This window comes from Cydia amplana, chromosome 3 (genome assembly GCF_948474715.1).
Source record: "Cydia amplana chromosome 3, ilCydAmpl1.1, whole genome shotgun sequence".
NCBI classification, from domain to species: Eukaryota; Metazoa; Arthropoda; class Insecta; order Lepidoptera; family Tortricidae; genus Cydia; species Cydia amplana.
In genome coordinates, this window is record NC_086071.1 from 15,118,790 (window position 1) to 15,146,745 (window position 27,956).

A 27,956-nucleotide genomic window follows, 5' to 3' on the forward strand; every position below is an offset into this window, starting at 1 on the left:
GTGATGGGCCTTGATATGGTGGCCGGCGCGGGCAGGGCCGGGTGGTTGCCGCTTGAGGAATTGGCCAACGAGACGCTGCTAAACGCATTCCTCCCCCTCCTGTCCTTCCAGCTCTGTAACAAATGCAATTGCATTTTTATCTAAACAAATGTACCTAATGCCAATATAGCTGCAATTTCGATTATCTTATAACTTTAAACGAGCGATTCTTGTGTATTTGCCACTATATAGTATAAAATAAAGTCGCTTCCCGCTTTCTGTCTGTCCCTATGTATGCTTAGATCTTTAAAACTATATGCAACGGATTTGGATGCGGTTTTCTTTAATAGATCGAGTGATTCAAGAGGAAGGTTTATGTATAATTTGTTAACCCGTGCGAAGCCGGGGCGGGTCGCTAGTTTATACACCTATATATTTCGAGGATCTCGGATACAGCTCTAACGATGTAATATTTAAAACTTTCGCGTTTTGAACACATATTAACTCACATTTATAGACGGGTCTAACGCGAATTTTATTCACATACCTTTATTTACCGACGTTTCGACACAGGTTTCACTGGTCGTGGTCGCGGCTAACTGATGTCCCAGCAAAATGTCAAAACAGAGATTTGTGCAACTACCCGACGAAAAGTGTATGAAAAAGTTTGGGGTAGACATCACATTTTCAAACCACCCGCTACACATAATGTTAATTATTGTCAATAGTCCGACACGCAACACTCACAATATCCACGCACACGTTCGAAGATAGATCCTTTGGCTTTAAATTCGCGTTAGACCGGTCTATAAATGTGAGTCTTAATATGAGCTCTAACGATTTCGATGAAATTTGCTATATGGGGGTTTTCGGGGGCGATAAATCGATCTAGCTAGGTCTTATCTCTTAACGCGCATTTATGAGTTTTTATATGTTTTCCGAGCAAAGCTCGGTCGCCCAGATATTGTAAATAGAAAGAGTTAATTTTTGTACCTATGAAGCAGAAACTTAGGTATGCAACGATACCACAATCTTTAGAAGTAAAGGAAAAGTGGAAGAACTGACCTCGAACTCGAGACCTTTAAGCAACATAAAATACCCTATTGCCATAAAGGTGTTCGACCGTAAACTTGGCAACAAGACACGTGAGTATATGTAAGAATATCTTTTCTACAATATGTACCTACAAAGTAAGTAATTTTTTACGGGGATCGTGAGTCTTTGTAGTCCCTTGATTTAAACGGACACAAAAAATAGTAACAATTAACTACCTATTTTACTTGTTTTACTTTTATTTTAGTTGTAAGTATTTAGAAATTCAGTTTGATACGAGTGTACTATTTACTGTACGTGTTGCCTGAAAATATAACTTTATTTATTTATTTTATTTTTAAACATTTCTATAGTTTTTGAAATTTCTTATCCTCGTCAATGATGAAATCAAAAAATATATTTTTATCCATTCACCTTATACATATTATTCCATTATTGAACGGAGAAGGCCTGTAAAAACTAAACTAAATGTAGATGGTGCTGTCGATAAAGGTACATTGGTAGGATAGGAAGGTACATAGAATTTGACAGCCAGTCTAAGCAATTAGGTATAGATGGCGCACTCAGCGATAATATTTTATACGGAATTTTATAATGCCATAGAGGCCCCAGCCAAAGCCTACGCGAGAATTCGCTAGGTGCACGACTGGTGCTGCCCTCATTTTGGCAGACTTTCTACGTTAAATCTTATGGAGTAAAATTAGTTCAAGCGGCTGCCGCTAGTACTAATGTCAGACATTCCATAAGATTACCTGTGTTTGTGACGATCAGCGCCACTTCCCCCTCCACCGACTGCGCACCTTGCCAATACTCGTACTTGTAATAATAACAAAAAAACACTTCTTCTATATGTTTCTAATTTTTTTTGGGGCTCCGACAAATAATTGAAACTTAAGTTGCCTTTCCCATAATTTTATTTGTAGGTACAGTCGACGTCAAAGATACGTTTACAATTTTCGCCTTATTACAAAGGAGTAAGGTGCAAAAGTGTAATGATATGTTTGACGTCAACTGTACAATATTATGATACTCCGAGTATAAAGGGGCCCACTGATTAACAGTCCGCCGGACGATATCGGAATGACAGTTAAACGCAAAAGGTGACAGTTCCGAACAACTGACAGGCTGATATCGTCCGGTGAACTGGTAATATCTGGGCCCCTTTATGTATGTCGGCGGCCGATCGTAAGATCAGGCAGATCGTAATGTTCCTGTGTAATGTTTTAACGATAGTGACATTAAACCAATATATAGGTAGGATAGGTTCGTTAGGTTGCTTTAGATGCCCGAAGGGCAAACTGCCCAGAAAGAAATAGCCCGTCGACTCAGGGAACGGGTCAAAGATTTTCACGTTTCTCGATATGCCTAGGAATTTCACGATATGCCTGATCTTACGATCGGCCGCCGACATGTATATAAACTTCACGTAATGGACAGTCGTCTATCTTCATTCTTTTAACACGAGCCGACAGTTTGACAGTTACTCCCCAGTAATTTGAAATTCCTAAAGTTCCTAATATATTTAAACACTAAATTTGACTGACAGTTCAATCAATTTTAGGAGCTTTCACCAAATAATGAACATCTGTGTTTTTAGCTACATGAAGTTTATTATGAACTCAATGTTTAAAAAACCGGCCAAGTGCGAATCGGACTCGCGCAGGGACGGTTGCGCACCATCAACAAAAAACAAGCAAAAAAACGGTCACCCATCCAAGTACTGACCCCGCCCGACGTTGCTTAACTTCGGTCAAAAATCACGTTTGCTGTATGGGAGCCCCACTTAAATCTTTATTTTATTCTGTTTTTAGTATTTGTTGTTATAGCGGCAACAGAAATAGGTACATCATCTGTGAAAATTTCAACTGTCTAGCTATCACGGTTCGTGAGATACAGCCTGGTGACAGACGGACGGACGGACGGACGGACGGACGGACGGACGGACGGACGGACGGACGGACGAACAGCGGAGTCTTAGTAATAGGGTTCCGTTTTTACCCTTTGGGTACGGAACCCTAAAAAATAACAGTTTACTAGGAATTTTAATACAATGCACCCTGAGGCTAATTCATTATAGGTATACGAGTAAGTAGTACACCTACGAGTATACCAGAAAATAACTGACCTTAATCTGCTCGCCAATTTTTTTTAATTACATAGGATTTGTAAATAAAAAATTACAATGGTAATCATCAAAAGCTAATGAAATGATAATACACATCTCGCTCGCACTAATATGCAAGTACGAGCGAGATGCATAGAAAGTAAATTACGTTCTCGATTATCTCGATAGCGTTTATGTCAGTGCCAAACAGTACGGTTACCATCAGTTTGTCACTGACATAAACGCCGTCGAGAACGTAATTTACTTTCTATACATCCCGTTTGCACTAATATGCGAGTGCGAGCGAGATGTATAGAAAGTAAATTACGTTCTCGACGGCGTTTATGTCAGTGACAAACTGATGGTAACCGTACTGGTGGTAGCCACACGGGTCTATTAAACCATCAATAAAGCCTTGCCCACTAGGCCATTGATATGTAGTGTCACCTAAACTGTCCTGCCGACCCTTATACAGGATGTAACAATAAAAAAACATTTAATTCAGACCACGTGATCCATATTTTTGTTAGTACTTACACTAACAAATAAAACTTCACGCTATATTATTTAGTACTTATATAAAAACACCTAAGATTTAAAAAATACGTTAACATTAACATTGTGTCATGTTAACATATACATATTGTGTAAAATGTCCGTTTAAGGGCATATTGTTCTGATTGGGAAAAACTAGAAGAAATTTTTTTTGACGCAAAAATTTTTGGGCTTTCTACTTTGTAGCCGACTTGGGCGACCTGGGGCCCGTTCTAAAACCTTGTAACTTGTAATACAAGTGGATGTCACTTTCTAAAAGCTGTCAAAAAGTGACATCCGCTTGTATTACAAGTTACAAGTTTCTGAGAAAATATTATTTTTCCCTTTGGAAAAAATCTTATTTTTCGGGTCAAACATTTTTTTCTTCTACAGCATCCGTTATGAAATGTTGTACATACCTGAGCGTGCAGTTTGACTGCCGCCCCGGACCACGCAAGGCGCGACTTCCTGGCTAGAAGGCGGGGGTGTTGGCTGCTTGCACTCCGGCTTCGTGTCGAAGCAGTTCCTGCAACACGCCGTTTATTTAACCACCATAATCAAACTATTTTATTAAATATTTCCATTTTTTATTCACATATATGGTACAAATAATGACGAAAAAAAAAAACAATAAATAAAAACAACTTAAGGTTCGAATCCAGCCTTCACCACTGGAGGGCTTCGTCACTTTTTCTTTAATACGTCTCTTTCTCGTATACATATTATGACATCCATTTCAGTTCACCATAATTATTATTCTGTCGCTTTCAGTACGGATCAAACGTAGCCAAGGGATTTGACCTCTATGTATGTTAAGCGAAAATTAACGGTTGCGGCAAAACCAAATTACTTATAACACTGGGATTCGTTTTAGAGAATATTATGAAAATATAACGACGATCAAATACTACCAAATCGCAAAATTATTTATAACTGTCTACAGTTTGTTAGGTTGCAACTATTCGGCAGCTCGGAGAAGGATATTATATGTACAGGCGCCATCAAATATTTGTCGGAGTGGTCGAGATGCTCAAAATTATCTGAACACGCACTCTAACGCCTTGACAATAAAAGCATGTTCAGATAATGGGGTTGGCAACTGTCAAAGGTTTTCATAGATGGCGCCATCATAGCTTGCCCCTTTTTCTATGAGATTTGGCTTAAAGGGCTGGCATCCAGGGCATTAAAAAACAAAAATTTGACACAATTCTAAGGGATTGACAGGGCAAGCTATGATGGCGCCATCTGCTAAATAATTCTATCGGCCAACCCCATGCATCTTTGCCGCTTCGATATAAAAGGGACCTGAAATTGTTTGCCCCCTAGAATCCGACGTCTGCAGACTTACCTAAATAGTTTGCAGTTCTTGATGAGGTTAAGGAAATCCTGGCGGAACCTATGATTCATGAAGCAATATGTTATTGGGTTGCTGAACGATGAGCAATACGCCAACAGTTGCAGGGATATGATGCCTTTGGAGCCAACGTACTTGTATAATTCCTTTGGGTAAAATAGGTAGATCTAGAACAAACAATAAATTCTATTAAAAATTTATTCATAAAATGATGCAAGAAATAGAAATTATTTACCGGAGCAACGGTCTAATTATCACAGAAAAAGTAAAACCATTGAAAATATTTGCTTTGCCGCCTTTAAAAAAAAAAGAAGTGTATTTTTCTGCTGAAAATACGCCAACCTATTTGAGACCTAAATAGTCGCGGTACCAACATTATAATAATAAGTGCTGATCATCTGTTTGGCTGTTTAATTGGACCTATGCCTTCATTTGATATGGCCATTTCAACTTTTAAAAAGTTTGGAACTCGTTAAATAATGGAATTTGTATGCAACATTGCAGTCCCGAAATCGAGACTGCAATGTTTTTAACTTTTTAATTTTTTGACTGACCATAAACTACGCACTTCGCGACCAATTTTTTAACCGGCAACGTCGACTTTGCCGTCCATTTTTGAGAAAACGGTATTATTTTGAAATAGGAACGTTCGATCAATCCAATATCCAATCTTTCAAATAGTCTGTCGTGGTGACGTATTAAGAATAAGAATATGAAAAAAATAAGTTATTGTTGAAATTAGAGATGGTTCGGCCCATCTCTATATATTCGGTAATTATTCGCCATCGGCATATTCGGCAAGTTTTCCAATGTTCGTATTCGGCCGAATTATTCCGTTTTTTTTTTCTAAATAAGACTAGTAAGTATATCATACAGTGTATATAAGTAAGTAATAGTTAATTACCGTATTTATTACATGAAGTGGTGTCCAGCAAATAAAGAACTCCAATATTATAACGAAAAGCATTCTTATTACCTGAAAAGAAAAAAAATATTGTAATTGAAAATATAGTGGAGATAAGTGGAGACCGTCTTGTCAAAGCTAGATACATTTTAAAATATGAAAAATTTCGTCATTTTAATATACCTGGTAAAAAACTTATTATTATAAAACTACTAGCGACCCGCCCCGGCTTCGCACGGGTTAACTAATTATACATAAACCTTCCTCTTGAATTACTATATCTATTAAAAAAAACCGCATCAAAATCCGTTGCGTAGTTTTAAAGATCTAAGCATACATACGTACAGACAGACAGACAGCTGGAAGCGACTTTGTTTTATACTATGTAGTGATGTATTCAATTATATGCATGATGATTTGATGCAAGATTAATAATACATATTTTTATCCGTTCCTTGATTAAAAAATACATACTAGCCCACAAAGTTCAATACATATATTTATCGAATACCATTTCAGAAATCTTTATGGGCTTCTTGTATATAGTCGCTATTATTGCTAGTCATCGTGCCTACGAAGCTGAAGGTCCTGAGTTCTAATCCTTGTAAGGGCATTTATTTGTATGTTTATCACGAATATTTTGTTCCAGATTTATGAATGTTTTCTATTTATATTAAGGATATATCCGTACACGGCGGAAAGAAGTTGATAACTCGCGGGAAAAAATGGAAGAAATTTGAACCTTATGCAATTTAAGTTCAAATTTCTTCAATAAAATATCTCGAGTTATCTACTTCTTCCCGCCTAGTACCGATATATCGTTATGTAATAACTACACAAGTCTCATTGAATATTAATTCTACTTACTTCGACTTATGACAATTTGTGTAGTATTAGAGTTACCCCACACTAGCGTCTTAGTAGCGTCTTAGGAGCGTCGGCGTCTAGTCAATGGCTGCTGTTCGACGCAACGTTGGCGCAACTGCGCAGCAACGCCATTTTCCATAGCGCCGACTAGACGCCGACGCTCAAAAGACGCTAGTATGGGGTGGCTCTTATAGGACAATCTTACACAAATAGATACAGTCGCCATCAAATATATCGGAGCGGCCAAGTTGTTCACAATATCTACACGCACTCTAACGCCTTGACAATAGAGGCATGTTCAGATATTTGTGAGCACCTTGGGCACTCCGATATATCTGATGGCGACTGTAAGATCAGATAAGATAAGAGAAAGTTTATTATTCAAGTACTTAGGATTTACAATGCGCTTATGAACGTCAAATAAAGTTACACTGGCAAATTATTTCTTATAACTTACTTTTCTTTTCGCCTCAATGCTTTTTTCAGTGTGTGTAGACCTGATGGCGTGTCTAAAGTCCAGGTCTATTGTGCTTGTGTTGTGCGTGGACTTTAACTCTTTCTCTTCGTTCGTATCCGCGTCCTGAAAATGGACATAATTAACTGCGATTCTCAAAAGCTGCAGTTACAACTGACAGACGAAAAAACATGCGATCTAAGTATATTATTATCATTGTTTTGAGTTATTATTTTCAACAAAAAATTAATCTATGAGTTCAATCAAAAATAATGTCGCGTATTTTGAGAAGCAATTTTCATATTTTTAGCTTGTGTGCAAATATTATTACAAAATTGTAATAATGGTGTGTTTTAGACCTATGTTTTGTTGTTAAATCAGGTTATACCAACAAACTAAATTTTAGAAAAGTAACATAGACAAATGTAATAATAGCGTGTACGTAAAAACTAGCCAAGTCAAATCCAGAACTTTAACTACATCACAAGCGATCTAGAACTTGGCACCTATTATAAATCTCAATTCTTTTTCCGGCGATGTTAACAACGACGCATACCTTATCATGGCTCTCATTTCCCATTTATGCTTTTGAAGGAAATATTATTAAACGAGGATTATAATTAATCTTGCCCTGTTTGTTGATGTTTACTTGTTTGGGTCTTTTAAAGTCCGTCAACCAAATCTTGTCAGTAGTAAAAGGCGGCAAATTTGAAAAATCGCGGGTTAGCAACACTGTGTTCAAATAATTCCAAAACGCGTGTCATCTGTGTTTTATCTGTGGAATGTGGATCGTGAATGACAGCCGTCACCTTATTTGTTTTCATTTGGTTTTCATTCTGAATCGTTTCTGTTTCAAGAGATATTTCTGCTGTCACCATTAAATACCAATACATTAAATAAGAATAAGCAAAGCTAAGGGGCCTACAATGTACAATAATGCTCGTTGATGGTAAACATTACTAAAAATTTAGGTTATGACAAGTACTGGAAGAACTCTTTCGAACTTTTAAGATTATGTTCAGTTTTTTCGTTTTAGGGTTAAAAGGCATAAATAAAATTAAAACGTATGCCTAAATCTATCCAACAAGACCATAAATTGTGTCCCGGAAACCGTCCATAGGCCCACAAGTCTAATATTTTCAGCAATCAGTTGTGACTATTTACAAAGGTAAACCTTTTAATTTAACAGTATTAAGAGCCTTGATTATATCGCCGTTCTTTCGCAATATCTACCTAATCCATACATGTTTGTTGCAGAATTAAATCTTGCCCAATATAAGGCGTTCGTAGTAGGTAGTATCTCTTCAGACAATACTTACCTATGACGGTTTATGTACGTGTACAACGCAACCAAGTCGAAAAGTGACCCTTATCTTATTTACCTTTAAATTAAATAAACACCCAAATATCAGTAGTTTTATTTTTAATATGTATATTGTACAATATATACCAATCAAAAAAAATACACAGGTATGTCATATTCATCCAGAATAGTACACTAATTTACATTAACAAGTGGCATATTATATTGTAAATAACAAATATATGCACTATCTAATTATCTGCATTTTGATATGATTTTATTTTAGTAAACTTAGAAGACATAGATAGGCAACAAAGAGAATATAAGCTCACTACGATAGGGAGTTGTTTTTGATAACTTCAAATTTGTTCATCATTTTGATTAACATTGTTTTAACATCGCTTTTAAATTGTCCGTCCATGTTTCAAATTTTTTCAATAAACCGCGAGTGACAATTTGAATTGACGTACGCAGGGCGCGCTCAGCGGAAAAAAAAATCTTTTGGTTCGATGTACATTGCTGCTTTTTTTAGCGCAATACTGCTCTTTGAGTGTTGCCCTACTTTAGTTTGCTTTACATTGCTACTGACAAGATTTGGTTGACGGACTATATAATTGAAATTTCACCCCCTTCCTGTTCACAGATTGATCTGGTATTTGGGCGTTTTTTTTGTTGCCCCTACACTTTTTTTTCAAATTTGGGATTTTTTATGTTATTTCTACTCAGAATCACGAGCTCTTTCTATCCTAATAGGAGAAAAAAAGTGTCCTAAGGTTTTTATTTCCATTACGTCACTATTTTTCATAGACTTTGTATGGCGGTCGCGCAATGGAAAGATCGAAAAATGTATGGAAATTATGGGACACTTTTTTTCTCCTATTAGGATAGACAGAGCTCGTGATTCTGAGTAGAAATAACATAAAAAATCCCAAATTTGAAAAAAAAAGTGTAGGGCACAACAAAAAAAAAACGCCCATTTGGTACACAACTTTAGCTGGCGACAATACGATTTAATATTATGTTCAGTTTCATTATTTTATTTATCGTATGGCATATACCTGTCACTGCGTTATAAAACTAGCAAAAAGCAGAGCTTTGTAAGGGCTCGCGGAGTTTTGCTACCTAAACGTACCGGACCGCGACTTTGATCCAGTCCGAGGCTTGTTCCATGTTCAATCGCGTGGGTAAGTAATAAGTCCATTAAGGACGCAACTATAAGTGAGAGCAAGAAAGAAATATACCTACTAATTGGCCCTCGGTCGCTGTCCGGTACGCCTGTCTGATACAACTTTTACTTTGTCCATTAAAAACGTGTCCAGACGACAAAATCAAATTGCCAATATCATCCACAGGTAATATACAATTATTATACCTTATTACATCCTACACGGTCGCCCAGTACTTCTTGTAAGAAAGCCAACTGGCTTTTCTTTTCTGGCAATGTTGGGTCAGCGAGCCAATGTCCTTGAATTTATTTATGCGTCCACACCACACAATTGAGCGTAAAACTATCCCGTCTGGACACCTACTGGCGGTAATCATGCTGCTCCGCACATAAACTTATGTATAATTTGCTCTCTTAAGTGCACATCAAGACGAGTGAGATGACCAAAACAGCGTGTGCCTATGTTGCAACAAACGTGAGTTCCATTAAATACTGCCAGGGTTCAGCTACAGCTATATCGTGAGTATCTCCTAAGTGCTCAAAAAGACGAGTCGGATGACCAAAACAGAGTGAGCCTATATTGTATAAAACCCGAGCTCTACTAGGTACCTACTGCCAGAGTTCAGCATCAGCTACCTTGGGTACTAGTCTACCAAGTGATTATCATGACGAGTCGGATGTCCAAAAAAAGCGTGTGTCTATGTTGCACCAAACCCGAGTTCCACTAGGTACTGCCAGGGTTCAGCATCAGCTCTATCTTGGTTACTACTCTCCTAAGTGCTCATCAAGACGAGTCGGATGTCCAAAACATCGTGTGCCTATATTGCAAACCTGAGTTCCACTAAATACTGCCAGGGTTCAGCTACAGCTCTATTTTGGGTATCTCCCAAGTGCTCAAAAAAAACGAGTCGGATGACCAAAACAGTGTTTGCCTATGTTGCACCAAACCTGACTTCCAATAGGTACTGCCAGGGTTCAGCATCAGCTCTATCTTGGGTATTGCTCTCCCAAGTGCTCATTCTGACGAGTCGGATGTCCAAAACAGCGTGTATCTATGTTGCACCAAACCTGAGTTCCAGTAGGTACAGCCAGGGTTTAGCATCAGCTCATCAGCTCTATCTTGGGTACTGCTCTCCCAAATGCCCATCAAGACGTGTCGGATGACTAAAACAGTGTTTGCCTATGTTGCACCAAACCTGAGTTCCAATAGGTACAGCCAGGGTTCAGCATCAGCTCTATCTTGGGTACTGCTCTCCTAAGTGCTCATCAAGACGAGTCCGATGACCAAAACAGCGTGTGCATATGTTGTATTAAACCCGAGCTCCACTAGGTACTGCCAGGGTTCAGCATCAGCTATCTTGGGTACTGCTCTACCAAGTTATCATCATGACGAGTCGGATGTCCAACCCAGTGTGTGTCTATGTTGCACCAAACCTGAGTTCCGCTAGGTACAGCCAGGGATCAGCATCAGCTCTATCGTACTGCTCTCCCAAGTGCTCATCAAGACGTTTCGAATTACAACATGACTGATCAGTTCATCGGCGTCACAGAACAGAACATACGAGTAAATTGACCTCCGCAGTGAATATGTTGTAGTCCGATCGTATAATCCGCCGTATTACATTACGGCTAGCCGTTTTCAAAAACAGGAGCGTTTTGAAATGCGGCGGTTCGACGATTAGCCGGATTGTCATTGCGATACGTTCTTCAATAAGGCGGCCTACGTGTAGCCGCATCGTATCTACTATTTAGATTGTAGAGTGACCAGTTCTTTCGGTCGCCTACGTAACCGGAGTTTGACAATGTTTGCAATTTAATTTATTTTTACTATGGTCCCACCGCACTACATGTTTCTTTTCCAAAACATTTCCTTCACAACTTAAATAGACGGAGCCCCGCAAATGCGGGGCTCCTATTTCTGGGCGGTTTGCCCTTCGGGCATCTGAAGCTACCTAACGAACCTAACCTATTTACCTACCTACGCTTTTTTCCCTAAAGTGTAATGTTTTCACGGATGTCTCACTAAATCAATGGTAGGTAGGTTAGGTTCGTTAGATAGCTTCAGATGCCCGAAGGGCAAACCGCTCAGAAATGGGAGCCCCGCGAGGCCGGGCTCCATCTAGTTAAGTTGCGAAGGAAATGTTTTTTGAAAAGAAACAGTTCGACGAACTCCAGATTTGATGGACACCCCAGCGTTTTTCATAGTTTGTTGTTGTTATGTCAGGCAGCGCCACGAGTGTTAAAAATGGGAACTAAAAACTGTCAAAGCGGCGGCTAATGACTCGCTGTATTACATTACGGCTAGCCGTGTTGAAGAACGTATGGCGCCGAATACATTCCGGCGGATTCTCATTCAGCCGCATTCAATCCGGCTAATAGTTAAACCGCCGCATTTCAAAACGCCCCTGTTTTTGAAAACGGCTAGCCGTAATGTAATACGGCGGATTATAAGATCCGACTGCGACAAATACAGGGTGGCCAAATAAGAGGTATACACTTTATTTTTGAAATTTTATTCTATAAAACATAAAAAATATTAAGTATTCCTTGTTAAATATAATATGTAGGGTCAGCAATTACACATGGAAAATAATGTCAGACAAATGTCCACCTCTAGCAGCATGGCAGATGCGAACCCTTTTCATCGCGTTTTTCATCACTTTTTCACACATTTCTGGCGTTATCTCAGCGACAGTGTTTCGAATATTTTGTTTTAATTGCTGAAGATTCGTTGGCCTATTAGCATAGACACGTCCCTTTAGATAGCCCCACAGAAAAAAGTCAGGAGCTGTTAAATCAGGCGATCTTGGGGGCCAGTCAATGTCACCGTTTCTCGAAATTAATCGACCGGGAAACGTTATTTTTAATGTTTCTATTGTTTTTAATGATTAAAACACGTTGTTCCGTCGTAAAACGCTCCATAATAAATTTGCCGTATCTACACAAACTAATTTTCATGCAATAACTGTCATATTTACCGCCAAAATAAACAGGCGGCAAAAAAAAGTTGTATACCTCTAAGTTGGCCACCCTGTATACAGCAAGATTATTGTTCCAGTATTCAGAGATTGGGAATCAAACCGAGCGAAGCGAAATGGGTCTGAATCCAAAATTTTAACCCTTTTTAGGGTTCCGTACCCAAAGGGTAAAAAACGGGACCCTATTACTAAGACTTCGCTGTCCGTCCGTCCATCCGTCCGTCCGTCCGTCTGTCACCATGCTGTATCTCATGAACCGCGATAGCTAGACAGTTGAAATTTTCACAAATGATGTATCTCTGTTGCCGCTATAACAACAAATACTAAAAATAAAATAAAATAAATATTTAAGGGGGGTCCCATACTACAAACACGATTTTTTGCTTTATTTTTTGTTGATGGCGCGGAACCCTCCGTGTGCGAGTCCGACTCGCACTTGGCCGGTTTTTTTGTATTCATCGTTGTTAACACATATAGTTCGTTTTTTTAGCATTAGAAAGAACTTGAAAGAAGGTAAGCGATTTTGACATGTCTTTTAATTGAAAAACACTTTTTAAAAATCAATAACTATTACTTATGAAAGCAGAAGACTATGAAAGATCGTATTAGATTCATAATTGTTACATATTTACCGTAAGTTATTTTGAAAGTGTGTTTTTCAATTAAAAGACACATCAAGATTGTTTACCTTATTTCTAATGCTAAAAAAAACGAAGTTGACACGAATTTTAATTCATAATTTTTCTAACAGATGGCGCTAGTAGTCATACAAAGTGTTATTCCTTTATTTTATTTTATTAAGTTGATAAAATGATATTTTTAAGTTTGATAACACATCTAGACATGAATTTAAATTACTATGTTAAATTTCAAACCTATAAGTGCGATAGTTTTTCCGTAAAGTGTACCACAAGAATGCATAGTTTGTCGAATAGTGATAGGGCTCGCTTCGCTCGCCCTAATTAAAATTGAAAACTAGACTTAAACTTTTAGTTATGCTTTGGTTTCCTCCGAAAGCGGTGCCGTCATATAGCGGCCGTCTCCATACAAATACTACGACATCCATATTTAGCCGTATTATTTAGTATGGAGACGGCCGTTATATGACGGCACCGCTATCCTAGCAAAACCAATCTTTAGATTGTAAATCCAGGATGGCCACCGCTACAAATTATTTTGCGGATTACCTAAAAAGGGCTTAAATACACAGTACACGCAGTAGCATACAGTAGGTACACTATGAAAATAATGCTAATTCAATATAACTGCCAACAAAATGGCGGCATAGGTACATATTTTTTACAACCACCTCAATGGTTATCAAATAGGGTAATAATAATAGGCCTTCTCATCCGTGTAAGATGTTTCAAGCAACATCCAGCGGGCTCAGCACGGTTCCATTTTTATCCACTATCACTAAGCCCGTCACTTTCGCACTTACATATTTGTTAGAACGTAACAGGCATGGTGATAAATGATAAAAATGCGACCGTGCTACTAGGGCAGGTGACGACACTTGCGTTCGTGGCTGTATAGTCCTATGCGAGAGAGGATCCCGCGTCAAATAGGGTAAGATCCCTGTAAATACCACAACCGAAAGTACAGGGATTTCCCGGTATTTCCCGGTATTTCGAGTCAAGCAAAGAATCGGGACTTCAAAATTAAAATCCCGGTAGGTAGGTACTTTCTCGACAAACCCTTCTGTTACAATTATAAATGTTTGTTTTAATAAATGTAAATAATTATCAGGTTATAAGTATGAGCACAAATATTTACACAACCACTGCGTCGCCAGTTCTCTTCTTTTGAACTTGGCTTGACACGCTACCGCGTGTATAGACGATCAAAAACTTGCCGAATATGCTGAATTACCAAATTTACCGAATCTCTAGAGAGTTAAAATTAAAATACACTCGTACTATTCGTCTTAAGTACGTAGGCACAAGGATTGCTAGGGATAGTAGGTATTGCCAAAATTGCTAGGGATTAAGTTAAATACCTACACGCCATTAAATTTAAGTCGCGTTCGTCTCGCTCTTATTACTGTTTTGTTGTTGTTTAACGACATTCTAATAAACTGGAAACGACTACAAAAATCGTAAAACTAAGCCTGAACAAGGTCAGAACATGGTGGTTGAGCGAAATTAAACAGGTGCATGTAGGCATGTGTTATGAATTTATGAAACAAGTCTTTGTGTGAATAACACAATACAAGAAAAAGTATTCAAATTAAGGTTAGAATAAATTTAGAAGTGGAAAAATTACTGTTTTGGGTGAGACTTGAACTCAGGGCCTCTGGATCGATACCTACTCCAGCGCCCTGCCATCTGAGCCACCAAGACTTCATCCATAGCCAGCAAATCTTTCAAGGAAATTTTCAGTAATATTACCCGATTCCCGCTGCAGCAACGCTGCAGAAGTATCGCTGCAATGTTGCTGGAGTCACAATCTGAGTATAAACTTAAGGGGCCGATAATGGAACATACCTTTTTTTTATCCACCCCGTTTTTGCAGCAGATTTCAGTTGAGTTACTTCCTGTGTCCCGTCCATTCGATTTCTCAGATACTGCGACAAAAATTCACATAAATCAATGCGTTTGGCTTGTGTTTTTATCTCACGTCACGTTCATAATGTTACCCATTATTGGAAACAGGGATGTTGCGGATGCCGAGTTTTTGACATCCGCGAAAGCGGATGCGGATATTTAAAGGCTCACGTCCGCGGATGCGTATGCGGATGTTATGATAAGGTCCATCAAAAACGTCAAATATTATATCTTAGTACATTTTATATATATAAACAAAACTTAGTATTTGAACAAATTTTTGTATATTATAGTAAATTTGACACTGGGTTAACGGTTTAACCGTGCCTACCTACTTATGTGTATATTTTTTATTACTTTTTTTTTGTTTCTATAGAAAAAGATAATTGTAGTAACTTAATTTAATTGTATAAAAAGCGGCCAAGTGCGAGTCGGACTTGCCCATGAAGGGTTCCGTATTTAGGGGATTTATGACGTATTAAAAAAAAAACTACTTACTAGATCTCGTTCAAACCAATTTTCGGTGGAAGTTTGCATGGTAATGTACATCATATATTTTTTTTAGTTTTCAATTCAATTAAATATATTTATTTCAGACTGCATAGGTCCATAAAATTGTTAATATTACAAGTACTTACATTTAGGAGTTAGTACCTACCACAGACAAGACATCCTCTAGACTGAGCATAGTAACGCTACTCCCTCTGCCACTTATACGGTAGTTTTACTCCATCTCCGAGTCAATCCCGTGCCGTGATTGGTCCGTTCAAAGACACGGACCAATCACGGCACGGGATTCGCTCACCTCGTCCCCTCGCACCCCCGTATTTTTGGCAGCATCGGTTTCATGAAATAATTGCTCTAAACTCCGTCTAGAGCAGCGGTTCTCAATCTTTTTTTTTGACGGAACCCTTTTGGAAAGCGAAATACTTGATGGAACGACCCTACAATAAAACAATAGTTTTTAGAAGTGTATTTTTTTATTAATAAGCATAATAGTTATGCTTATTTTATTATTCTAAATTCTTGCGGAACCCCTGTAGGGGTGTCGCGGCCCCCTATAACCCTAGGGTTCCGCGGAACACACTTTGAGAATGGCTGGTCTAGAGGATTCCTAGTCTATGTTGCCTACATGCTAAACATACATTAAAATAACTAATAAATATATTATAATATCCACGACACAAAACTAATTAACATGTAATAAAAATATGTCAAAATTAAAATTAAAACAATTAAATTCCTATTTATTTAACATTAAAAATGAGAGGTCTGTCGCTGACGACACACACACACATTCTCTTATTTTAGAAGTTACAGGGGGACGACGACACACATTTTACCACTTTGGAAGTGTCTCTCGCGCAAACTATTCAGTTTAGAAAAAAATGATATTAGAGACCTCAATATCATTTTTGAAGACCTATCCATAGATATCCCACACGTATGGGTTTGATGAAAAAAAATTTTTTGAGTTTCAGTTCTAAGTATGGGGAACCCCCAAAATTTATTGTTTTTTTTCTATTTTTGTGTAAAAATCTTAATGCGGTTCACATAATACATCTACTTACCAAGTTTCAACAGTATAGTTCTTATAGTTTCGGAAAAAAGTGGCTGTGACATACGGACGGACAGACAGACGGACAGACAGACGGACAAACATGACGAATCCATAAGGGTTCCGTTTTTTGCCATTTGGCTACGGAGCCCTAAAAAGGAGGGTAGATCTGATATTCGTGATACACGCATATGGGTAAGTAAATAAAGTATACTAGTATACTAGCAGTCTCAGCCCAAACTTTGTGTTTAATGTTTAATTAACATCCTTAACAAAGTAGTATTATGTTCGGTTAGGCTAACATTATTACTTTGAAAGGGGGTGTTGAACAATGTAATATGTTCTGTGTACATTCGCTTCTCGCTCTATTACTCTGTGTGTTGTCTAATCAGCACTTTATGTTATGTGTTGATGATCATTTATAAGGCACGACATTTTTAATTGTTTATTGTGTTCGATATATTTTATTTCACAAAATAATGTCTGCAGTCTCATTAGACTGCAGACATTACTTCAAATCCGCTCTCTAGTAATGTCATTACATTCTAGAGAGCGGATTTGAAGTAGCGATCTCATTATTAATATGGATATGACTGGTATAATTTATTATTTTTTCTACACACATTTATTTATTATCATCATAATTTTTGCCCAATAGGATTACTTATATGTTAAAATCGTATAGCTTTTCTTGTCATCTATAGGTAATGAACTATTTTATGCATTTTTTTCAAAATTTTAGACCCATTAGTTTTGGAGATAAAGGGGATAAGGTTGGACAGACGCACGGGTGATCCTATAAGGGTTCCGTTTTTTCCTTTTGAGGTACGGAACTCTAGTGTGGCAAGTCGTCGACAGTGATAGCTGGACGCGTCTCCGATGGAGGAGACGCGATGTGGCGTCTCCTAGGCCCCTATTTCACCACGGCGACAGGTGCGACAATTCGACAAATGTCACTGTTGCTGACGTCACAGGCATCCATGGGCTACGGTTACCGCTTACCATCGGGCGGGCCGTATTCCTGTTTGCCACCATCATTGTATTATTTAAAAAAAACTTTATTATATCGGCAAAAAACAGGTATTTCTCTTTCGAAGTTTATGATGATGATGATGACAATTGTCACACGATTTAATAGAATTTTCGGTAAATCTTGACAGAAAATGAGTTCTGTGTCGGAATTTTGTGACAATTATCGTGTTTCTTGTGACAATTGTCATAAGCTTCGCAAAATAAGTATTATTTATTGGCGATATAATGGAGTTTTTTTTAAATTAATATGTTGGTGGCAAACAAGCACACCGCCCGTTCGATGGTAAGCGGTTACTGTAGTCTATGGAGGCCTGTGACGTCAGTAACAGTGATGTCGACAATTGTCGCACCTGTCACCGTGGTGAAATAGGGGCCGCTGTCACTGTTGACGACTTGCCACACTATAAATCACGACAGAACACAGAAAAGCACTCAGTACTTACGCTGCCGTTTCAATTTGAAGTTATGCTTGATCTCATGCTGCATGCCCCTCCAGAGCTTGGTGACGATGAGGGAGTAGGCGAACACCATAACGAAGATAGGGATGAGCAGCAGCCCCGCGTCCAGGCCCAAGTTGAACGCCCTCTCCAGCTCCAGGCTTGGCCAGACCTCCCGGCACTTGTAGGCTTTGGACAATTAGAGCCAGATTTATTCATTTCATGATAAAAATTACTCGATATCAAACTTTCGTGAGACATGCTCGAGTGCACGAGTTGCAGTCGCCGCGAGCACTCGATCCTGAGGAAGGACCCCCGCACTAAAAATTCAAGTGAGTGAAACCGTTGTCGTCTAAACAGTATAAACCGGCCAAGTGCGAGTCGGACTCGCGCACGGAGGGTTCCGCACCATCAACAAAAAATAGAGCAAAACAAGCAAAAAAACGGTCACCCATCCAAGTACTGACCCCTCCCGACGTTGCTTAACTTCGGTCAAAAATCACGTTTGTTGTATGGGAGCCACACTTAAATCTTTATTTTATTCTGTTTTTAGTATTTGTTGTTATAGCGGCAACAGAAATACATCATCTGTGAACATTTCAACTGTATAGCTATCACGGTTCGTGAGATACAGCCTGGTGACAGACGGACGGACGGACGGACGGACAGCGGAGTCTTAGTAATAGGGTCCCGTTTTTACCCTTTGGGTATGGAACCCTAAAAAATTAGTTATATTTAAAACGGTATGAAAAAAATGTTTGGAACGTAATCTGTCGTAAAGTAAATTGTATGCAATGTTTATGTAGATGCAAAGAGAATAGAGTTTATAGAGGCAGTTTTGAATGATTCACGGATAGTTTAACTAGACTTATATTGATCGGGATATGAACCGTGATTACCTTTTGTAATATCGGGAGGTCGAAGACAATACAAAAGGTAATCACGGTTCATATCCCGGTCTATATATCATTATATGTTAGACGTCTTACCGTTTCCTCTCATCGGCTGTAGGGTAGAAACAATGAGTATGGGCAAGTTGAGCATTAGGGACAGAAGCCACACCAAGCCGATCATCTTGCAGGCGTGGCACTTCGTCTGCCATTTGCGGGACTTGAGAGGGCGGCAGATTGCGAAGTATCTCTCCAGGGAAATGGCGACCAGCGTCCATACGTCTACTGACACCGACACCGCTGAAACAATGATAAAGGTTAAGACCTCCTAAGGCCTAGCCATACAAACGAAACATCCACTGAAATTTGAACCTAAACTGTAGGAACTAGAGTTGATTTTGCGTTGTTTGAAAACTAAACGAAACAAAGCAAAAGCGACTCTGTTCCAATTGAACATGCTTTAAATTACATCGAACTGGTACACCTTACAACTATAGGTAGGACCTTGGGCCTTAGGAGGCTAGAACAGTGTCCTTATGTCCTGTGCATAATTATTATTAATTAATAGACAAAAGTTTGAATTCTGATCCTTGTGGTACTCCCAGGCTTCAAGAAACCTGATGTTGCTAGGTTGAAAAGTGATGCCGTTACCCCCACCAGTCCCTTGAAGTTCCCCCTTACTATTCTCATACAAACAATTACCATTACTTTGATTTTATTTATAATTTAAGGTGTGTAAAAAATATTGGGGTAGAAAATATACATAAATTAGTTCTTAAAATTCTCGGGCCTGCCTTTACAAAACTTAACTTCGTTTCGTTTCAAGGGCAATTTAAGAACCCTTATTACCTGTTGCACAAAGTATTATTTTTTGAGCTTAAGATTGAAAATACCTAATTGACTGACGGGTCGTGCGTATCCCGCATATCCCGTATAATCAGCCGTAAGCGATGACGTGGCATGTCGCAGCAACAGCAGGTTTCTCATCCATAAAGAAGGATGATTAGCGGTAGAAAGCCACCCACGTGTTTGTGCCGTGCGCCGTGCGCCCCCCATACGGGTGGGGAAGGAGATCCTGGGAGTGGGTTTGTGTTATCATACACCGACATTAATCTAAAAAGAACTTTATAGGAATGTTCTTCTAAAAACCGCTTAAATATAACGATTTTATGAGCGAAACCGAAAATTTTAAGTAGATTACCTATGTATGTAATAGAACATTTTTTGCTACTACGGGCCACCGTTTAAGAGTTATTTACGAAAAAACAGCTTCACACCCCTCCCCCACACTTTTAGTATCTTGTTTAATACATCATTCCCTTTACACTACACCCGTGCTAAAATTGGCTTATACACGAATTATTTCTAGTGTCCGACCGAAACATGTTTTTTTGCCGAAACCGAAACCGAAACCGAATGTTCGGCTTTGGCTCTAGTTTCGGCCGAAACCGAAACCGAAACTTTTGTAGACTTGTTAAAATCGTTGAAAAAATGTCATAAAACCGCTTTTACACACATATTATGGGGCTGTCAACACCCAATGTCCTTGAAATTGATGTTACTTAAGCAGTTTTTTATGAAAATTACTAGAGTTAGACCAAGATAATTCTGCAACGATTTTGATAAGTTGATAACACACGCAGTGCAAGTGTTATTTTAAACGTCAAAACTTTTATGAAATTATGACGTATGCTATCAAAATCATTGCAGAATTTTCTTGGTCTAAAGCTTTGGATTCCTCCGAAAACGGTGCCGTCATATTACGGCCGCTATATAGCGTTGACTGACGTCACTAGAACGTTGTCTATGTAAACAAGATGGCGCGGTTTCCTAGACGGCGTTACGTTACGTTGATTGTCAACGTAACGTAAGATGACGGCCGTCATGACGGTGTCGATAGTTTCGTGAACGTTTTATTAGATAGCGGTGACGCCATTTTGAATAAATGACACGAGATTTGAATAAATGATTCCGTACTACGGTTATTTTCCTCTTCTGATGATATTTCATCGTCCAAGTAAATTATAGATGATCAAGCAAATCTTGTCAGTAGGAAAAGGCGCGAAATTCAAATTTTCTATCGGACGTTATCCCATCGCGCCTACATTTTTCAAATTTGCCGCTTTGACCTTGGCGGATGACGGTGTGTTATGACGCCGTGGTACTTTCCACATGTCGCCACCGTAAAGACGGCCGTCTTTTGCGGCCGCTATATGACGGCCGTCATATGACGGCACCGTTTTCGTAGGAATCCAAAGCTTAACTATATTCATTCACCAGTCAAGCTAACATGTAGACACAGGGTCAACCAAAAACGCGAGCGCAGCGAGCGCGAAATTTTTTGTTAACAATATCGCAAGGCCGGGTACCGATCTTCACCTCGGCCGAAAAGTCCGAAGTGCCCCATTGAGGCGAACTTTCATGCGAAGTCAAAGCCGTGCTTAAGGCTTCAGGATAAGTAGTTGAGCACAGACTCCAACCAATGTCCATTGTATTCAAAAGCGAGACCGCAGGCCGAGCATGGCGCAGCGAGGCCAAAGGCTAAGCTGAAGTAGAGGACATGTGGAACACAAACCAATGGTAAATTGAGGTAAAAAGTGAGGCTAGTTTTATTATTATTATCTTGCCCAGGGCCCAGTAACATGCGACAGTGCTATCTCATTCACTTATAGGTATTGACAGCCTCTTAAGACTGCGTCAACCGTCCAGTGGCGCCCTCATTAGTGGAATTGTGTTTTATAATAAACCAATTAATGTCTGTACCTAATATACATGAATCAGTATATGTAGGTATTAATATTGTTGTCCTACTTATTCCCCAACTTTTGGTCTTTGTCCGAAGTACCATTTCGTAAGTTTCGGCCCGGCCGAAAGGTTCGGCCGTTTTTTGGCCGAAACCGAAACTACAGCCGAAACATGATTTTTTGGCCGAAACTGGCCGAAACCGAAACCGAAACCGAACCTTCGGTCGGACACTAATTATTTCCCCCGATTGGCAATGTTTAGTGTTCGTTTGTTGTACTACTTGCTTCCAACGTGTATTTGTAACTTTTTTCAACTGTCTTAAACTCAATTAGTGATATTTATTAGTTATAGATATAAAATATATTTCATATACATTATAATAAACGTGATTTAAACTGATAGGTATCAATATTGGTGACGCTATTACGATAAATTCCCTTCCGGCACTAACATTTTTCGTATAAACTCTGAACTGGCCACAGAGACACATTGAAATGACTGACATAATAAATTAAATGAATCCCCAATATTTAATAATAAAGGCCAATCAAATTATATTTTTTCGAAGAATTAATTCCCAGAGGGGCTACCGCAAAAATCGAATTTAACAAATTGAGATCTTTCTCTTTTACTCCAATAAAGGCGTAATTAGAGTGACAGAAAAATGCCCGCAATTTGTGAAATTCGGCTTTCGCGGTAGCCCCTCAGAATCAAGATGTAACTTCAAATGTTCAAACTTTAATTAATTAAGTACCGTCGTCCGTCGTAGGTCGTAATTAATAAATGACTTCTAGGTATATTAAAAAAAATATGAAGTACCTAATAAATAAATAAATGAGTGTAAATTTCTACTTAATTGATTAATTTAAATATGCCGCTATCAACTACCCGGTATCGGGGCATTTCTATTTAAAGTTGTACCATGACTCAATTGACGAGTTGAAAATATATTTTGGATTATTTGGTACTTTTTCATGTAATTCTATGAGTAAATATATTCTAGTTTACCAAACACTAAAGAGAATCGTCATATTTTTAGGATAAACCAGTTAAAATTAATATTTAATAGGATGAGGGAGGTTTTTTGTGATCCGTTTGGTTACAAATGGTTTTTGATGTAGTAAATAATAGACATACTTGAAGCAAATGTTTTTGTGTTCAAAGCTTAGAACTGTTAATAAACTAAAAACAATTACCATTGACCGATTAAGAACAAACATTTTTCATAAAAGGGAACTTTAGGTGGTTTGGTTACGAGGTGACCCCAAATCGTACCTTATTTTTAGGTTTATTAAATAGTTATTGGTATTACTGCCATGTGACGAATAACAATCATTAGAATTAACAAAACATGTGATTATTGTCAAAAAATTAAATATTTTAGCTTTTAAACATTAAATAAACAATAAAATACTTTTGAAAACAAGGGGACATTTCCAAATGGACACCCATGTAACTTAATGGATAAAGTAAAGACAAGATCACAATAATCAAAAATTTACACAAATACTCAGTGAATAAAAAAAGGACAACAATATATGTACTAAAATTAGTAGATAGAGTTTTAAACATAAAAAAACTCAATATTACTTCATAAAATATTACATATTAATTGCACATGAATTAAATAAGTACAGACAAAGTCACGATAAAAACTACATATGTATACTCAATGTGCGTGCGACTTTACCGTGTCCGTTTGGTTACATTTTTCTAGTCCGGCTATATGTTACGCTTCAAATTGTTACCAAACGGACGTAATGATTTGTCTGGGCCAGAATTAAATATATTCAAAATAATACAAAACTAACCACAATATTCAACTTATTTACTTGACAAATAACTGTATGAGACATAGTTTTATTTAATATAAACAGTATTTCAGTTACTTAAGGTTTAAGCTGCATAAACTCTTGAACAAAACGGACAAAACATTGAGTAAAATTACATGTCAACACCAGCAGGTCACGATGGTCGCGATTTTGACCGTTTCAAATCAAATTTAACGTTTAAATAAGCTTTATCTATGGTTACAGGTTTGCCAGGATAAAATAAAACCTAAAATGTTGGTAAAAAATATTTCGCTACTTGGCGAAAACTGCGTAACCAACCCGGACTAAGTCCGATTCGCTATTTCGGGGGAACAACGGTTTTATCGAATTTAAACCCTATTATTGATGTTTTTAAAGTTGTTTTTCATCAATTACGCATTTTTCAACATTTAAACTATGCCAGGAATGCGTTACTTGGTGTTGCCTTCATAGAAAAAAATATCTGTAAAAGTCCATTAAAAGTTGAAGTCGGTGAAGGGAACAGTACTACGGGGTGATTTTATCATATCTAAAAACCTGATTTTAAGTAAGAAAAAAGTGATTTATTGAGCATTAAACTTAATAAAAGATGTGTCCATATAATAAATTTCAATAAAAAACATCATTTATCCAGTTAAAAAATTCGTCTTAAGAGTAAATCGCAAAAAATGTAAGGGGACATGCGAAAAACTCAAGGGTACAACTTTAAATAGAAATGCCCATCAACTATCGGCTCAAATTCTCATTCCTCGAGCTCAATAATAAAAATAATAAATAAACCATTTATTCACGAAAACAGCATATTTTTACATAGGTACTAGGTACAACCTCCGCCAAACTGTATAACAGTTTGTTGGCAGAAAATTAGGCTCCTCTCTTTCAAACCGTCAGTACGACAAAGTTTATCAAATATTAACCAGGGGCCTATTGCATAACATTTTACAACTCATAATACAAGCGGAAGTCTCTTTCTAATAAAAGGGAATGAAAAGAGGCGTCCGCTTGTATTATGAGTTGTAAAAAGTTATGCAATAGGCCCCTGGTAGTGCAATTATGTACGTTAAGAACTAGTTCCCTCGCGTAATAGGATCACTCACGTGTCTGTCTGTATGTCAGAGTAAATAATTGATTGAGGTACCTACCTACACGAAAATGTACTTAAGTCGCAAAAGATGGATTATTATTTATTATTACGGAATCCTTGGGCTGCGAGGGAAATGAAATACCCACAGAGACCGATACCCAAGCGGGCGAAAGCGCGGGCAAAGCAATACAATATCCATACTGATATTATATGCGTACGCATGCAAAAGTGTGTCTGTCTGTCTGTCTGTCTGTTACCTCTTCACGCTTAAACCGCTGAGGGGATTTAGTTTAAATTTGGTATACCTAGAGATAGTTTGAGTCCCGGGGAAGGACATACTCGTAGGATAGTTTTTATGTCGGAAGTCATCCCTAAGAAGGGGGAAAAGGGGGGTAGAAATGAGGGAATTAATGAATTGCCTGTTGATTGGTGTTAGCAATGCTCAAATTGAAGGATTGCTATTACATTTTATCCAGGCGCTATTATTACTAATGTTACTGATTCCACGCAGACGAAGTCGCGGGCAAAAGCTAGTACAAATATATACTCACCTTGAAGAAAGGGTATTATTTTGCATAGAACTGGTCCGAAAAGAAATCTCCGGTAAATCTGTCCAACGAGCGTGAATGGAACACAGAAGACTCCCAGCAAGAAGTCTGATATTGCCTGCGAAACAATGTTCATAGGTTAATAAATAGGCCGCTTCAAATTTAATAATAATTTATTACTTATTAAACAATAGATTTAATTTCATTCACACTGATCAGTGCTTAGTTCGAAGCAAACTAAGCGTTATACTTAAATAAATAATTAGCAGTAAAAGTCTATAAAGGGATAAGGAATTTACACTAAAACATTATTTAATTGTATGAATAGTTAACCAATATCTGGGTGACCGAGATTTGCTCGGAAAACATAAATATTATAAAATCTCAAAAATGCGCGTTTTCCCAGAGAGACCTAGATCGATTTTTCGCCCCCGTAAACCCCCATTATACATATTAACGATTTCGATGAAATTTGCTATATGGACAACTGAAATATGATGCGGAAGGGTAGAAAGTAACACCACTATAGTCGGGTAAATAATGAATACTTTAATAGAAACTGTTGGCCTTATATACTAATTTACATCCTTTGTCTGAGTTCAACCATGTGGAAAATCGCAATGAATCATAATAATATTAATTGTATTTTATTGTGTCGTCTCGAGTTACATTGGAATGCCGTGCCGATTATTATTGAAGCGTGAAAAAGAATTATAATTTATCTATTTGTCAGCTGATCAGCTGACAAATAGATAAATTATTTGATTTAGTCAAAATTGTGCAGTGGGCTCACTACACAACTTTGACTAAAAAGTTGAATGTAGGGTACATCTGAGAGTACAAGACTGAATCTGTCCCCGGGTTACAAACGCTATTATTTTTTTGTATTTACTTCGGAATCTAATACCTTTAAACGAGCAATTCTTGTATATTTATTTATTTATATATTCCAGGGATCTCGGAAACGACTCTAACGATTTCGATGAAATTTGCTGAGTAGATTCCGAAGTAAATACAAAAAAATAATAGCGTTTGTAACGGGACAGATTCAGTCCAGGGTACTTTCAACTTTAGTCAAAGTTGTCCTAGTTTTAGCAAAATTAAATCGTTGAATGTTAAATAAAAATATATTAGAATAGACATTTATACAGATTAAATGAAACAGAAAATATGTAGTGAATTAAATATTCATTTAATAGCGGCAAAAAAATAAAACTTAAACCGTTTGTACCTAGGTATGTGACAAAAATGATTGTACGAAATTATGTTTTTATTAGGTACTGCAGGGTACTGGTTTTCTTCTACTTTAAACAAAATAACTTAATTTTGTCTACATCTCTAATATAAAATTGCGTATATACTTATATATAAATAAGGTAGTTGTCGCTAACTCGCAAGCAGTAATAAAAATATGTATAAAAATCTTGAAAAACCATATTATTTTTCTATAATGTATCTCAAATACATGTATTACATAACCGAAGAATAAGTCAATCGAATACACAGTTTGGCAAATAAAAAATTAAAACTGATTTTTCGGGTTCCGTACCCAAAGGATAAAAACGGGACCCTATTACTAAGGCGACACTGTCCGTGTGTCTGTCACCAGGCTGTATCTCATGAAACGTGATAGAATAAATTAGATTTATTTGTATTAATTGTACGTCAGATTCAAAAATTATTTAAAATTACAGCTAATATACAGTTGTAATATTCACTGATGATGTAATATTTCTGTGGCCGCTATAACAACAAATACTACAAACAATAGATAATGGTACGGAACCGTTCGTGCACTAGTCAGATTCGCACATACCTATTATACGAAGCTCTCAATACATTTTTGACTTCGATAAACGGCCTCTATGACTGACACATATCACTCTCAGTTATCCCTTTTCCATAAATATACCCCGACCGCAGCTATTGAATATATGAATAGTATTACCCAAGTCACAAATTTTCCGCATTATTGAAATATAAGATTTTGGCAAAAAAATCATTTTTGGTACAAGCTTTTATCGCTGACTGTACTTTTCTTTCCACAGGCAACTAATACTTATCGAGAATTCTAAAATTAGGTTGCGTTGTTTTATCACAGAGCACCTATGAGTCATACTTGCCTCTTATTTTGCCGCTATAGTTCGTTTTTTTAGGATTAAAAAAAGACTACGTGATCTTGAGGTGTCTTTTAATTGAAAAACGCTTTTTTTTAATCAGTAACCAAGTATTACTTATGAAAGCAAAATAATGTAAATAATCGTATTTGCCGTGATTCATTTTTCAAATTTGTTTGATTGTTTACCTTTTCTCTAATGCTAAAAAAACCAACTATAATAAAACTTACCAAATTAAGCAAATATACGTTGGTGACCGTTCTCATTCTCTTATTATTAGCCAGCGTCGCAATCACCATACAGTTCCCAGATATCGAAAGTGTGAAAATGAGGATGTACGGTGGCAGTATGAAGCGCCATTCGTACGCGTTGCTCGGGACGTTACGCGTAACGTTGCGTGTAACGTTGCGAGCGAGGTCTAAGGCCGTTGCGGCGGTTGTCCGCTCGTAGAGGTGGCTGACGTTATACATGTACGTTAGGTCTGTTGACTCCA

At 37.7% G+C, this 27,956-nt stretch overlaps 1 protein-coding gene across 1 annotated transcript; it reads right to left on the reverse strand.

Moving 5' to 3' along the window:
• LOC134662697 (cholecystokinin receptor type A-like) lies at positions 1 to 27,933 on the reverse strand. The gene is made up of 10 exons (XM_063518970.1): positions 27,694 to 27,933; positions 25,350 to 25,464; positions 19,258 to 19,458; positions 18,275 to 18,457; positions 15,182 to 15,261; positions 7,253 to 7,375; positions 5,929 to 6,000; positions 5,019 to 5,191; positions 4,090 to 4,196; positions 1 to 113 (listed from the first exon to the last, which is right to left on the reverse strand). Exons 1-10 carry the CDS (start codon positions 27,931 to 27,933, stop codon positions 79 to 81), a joined length of 1,329 nt encoding a protein of 442 aa, XP_063375040.1. The 3' UTR covers positions 1 to 78.
• Between the last annotated feature and the right edge of the window lie 23 nt (positions 27,934 to 27,956).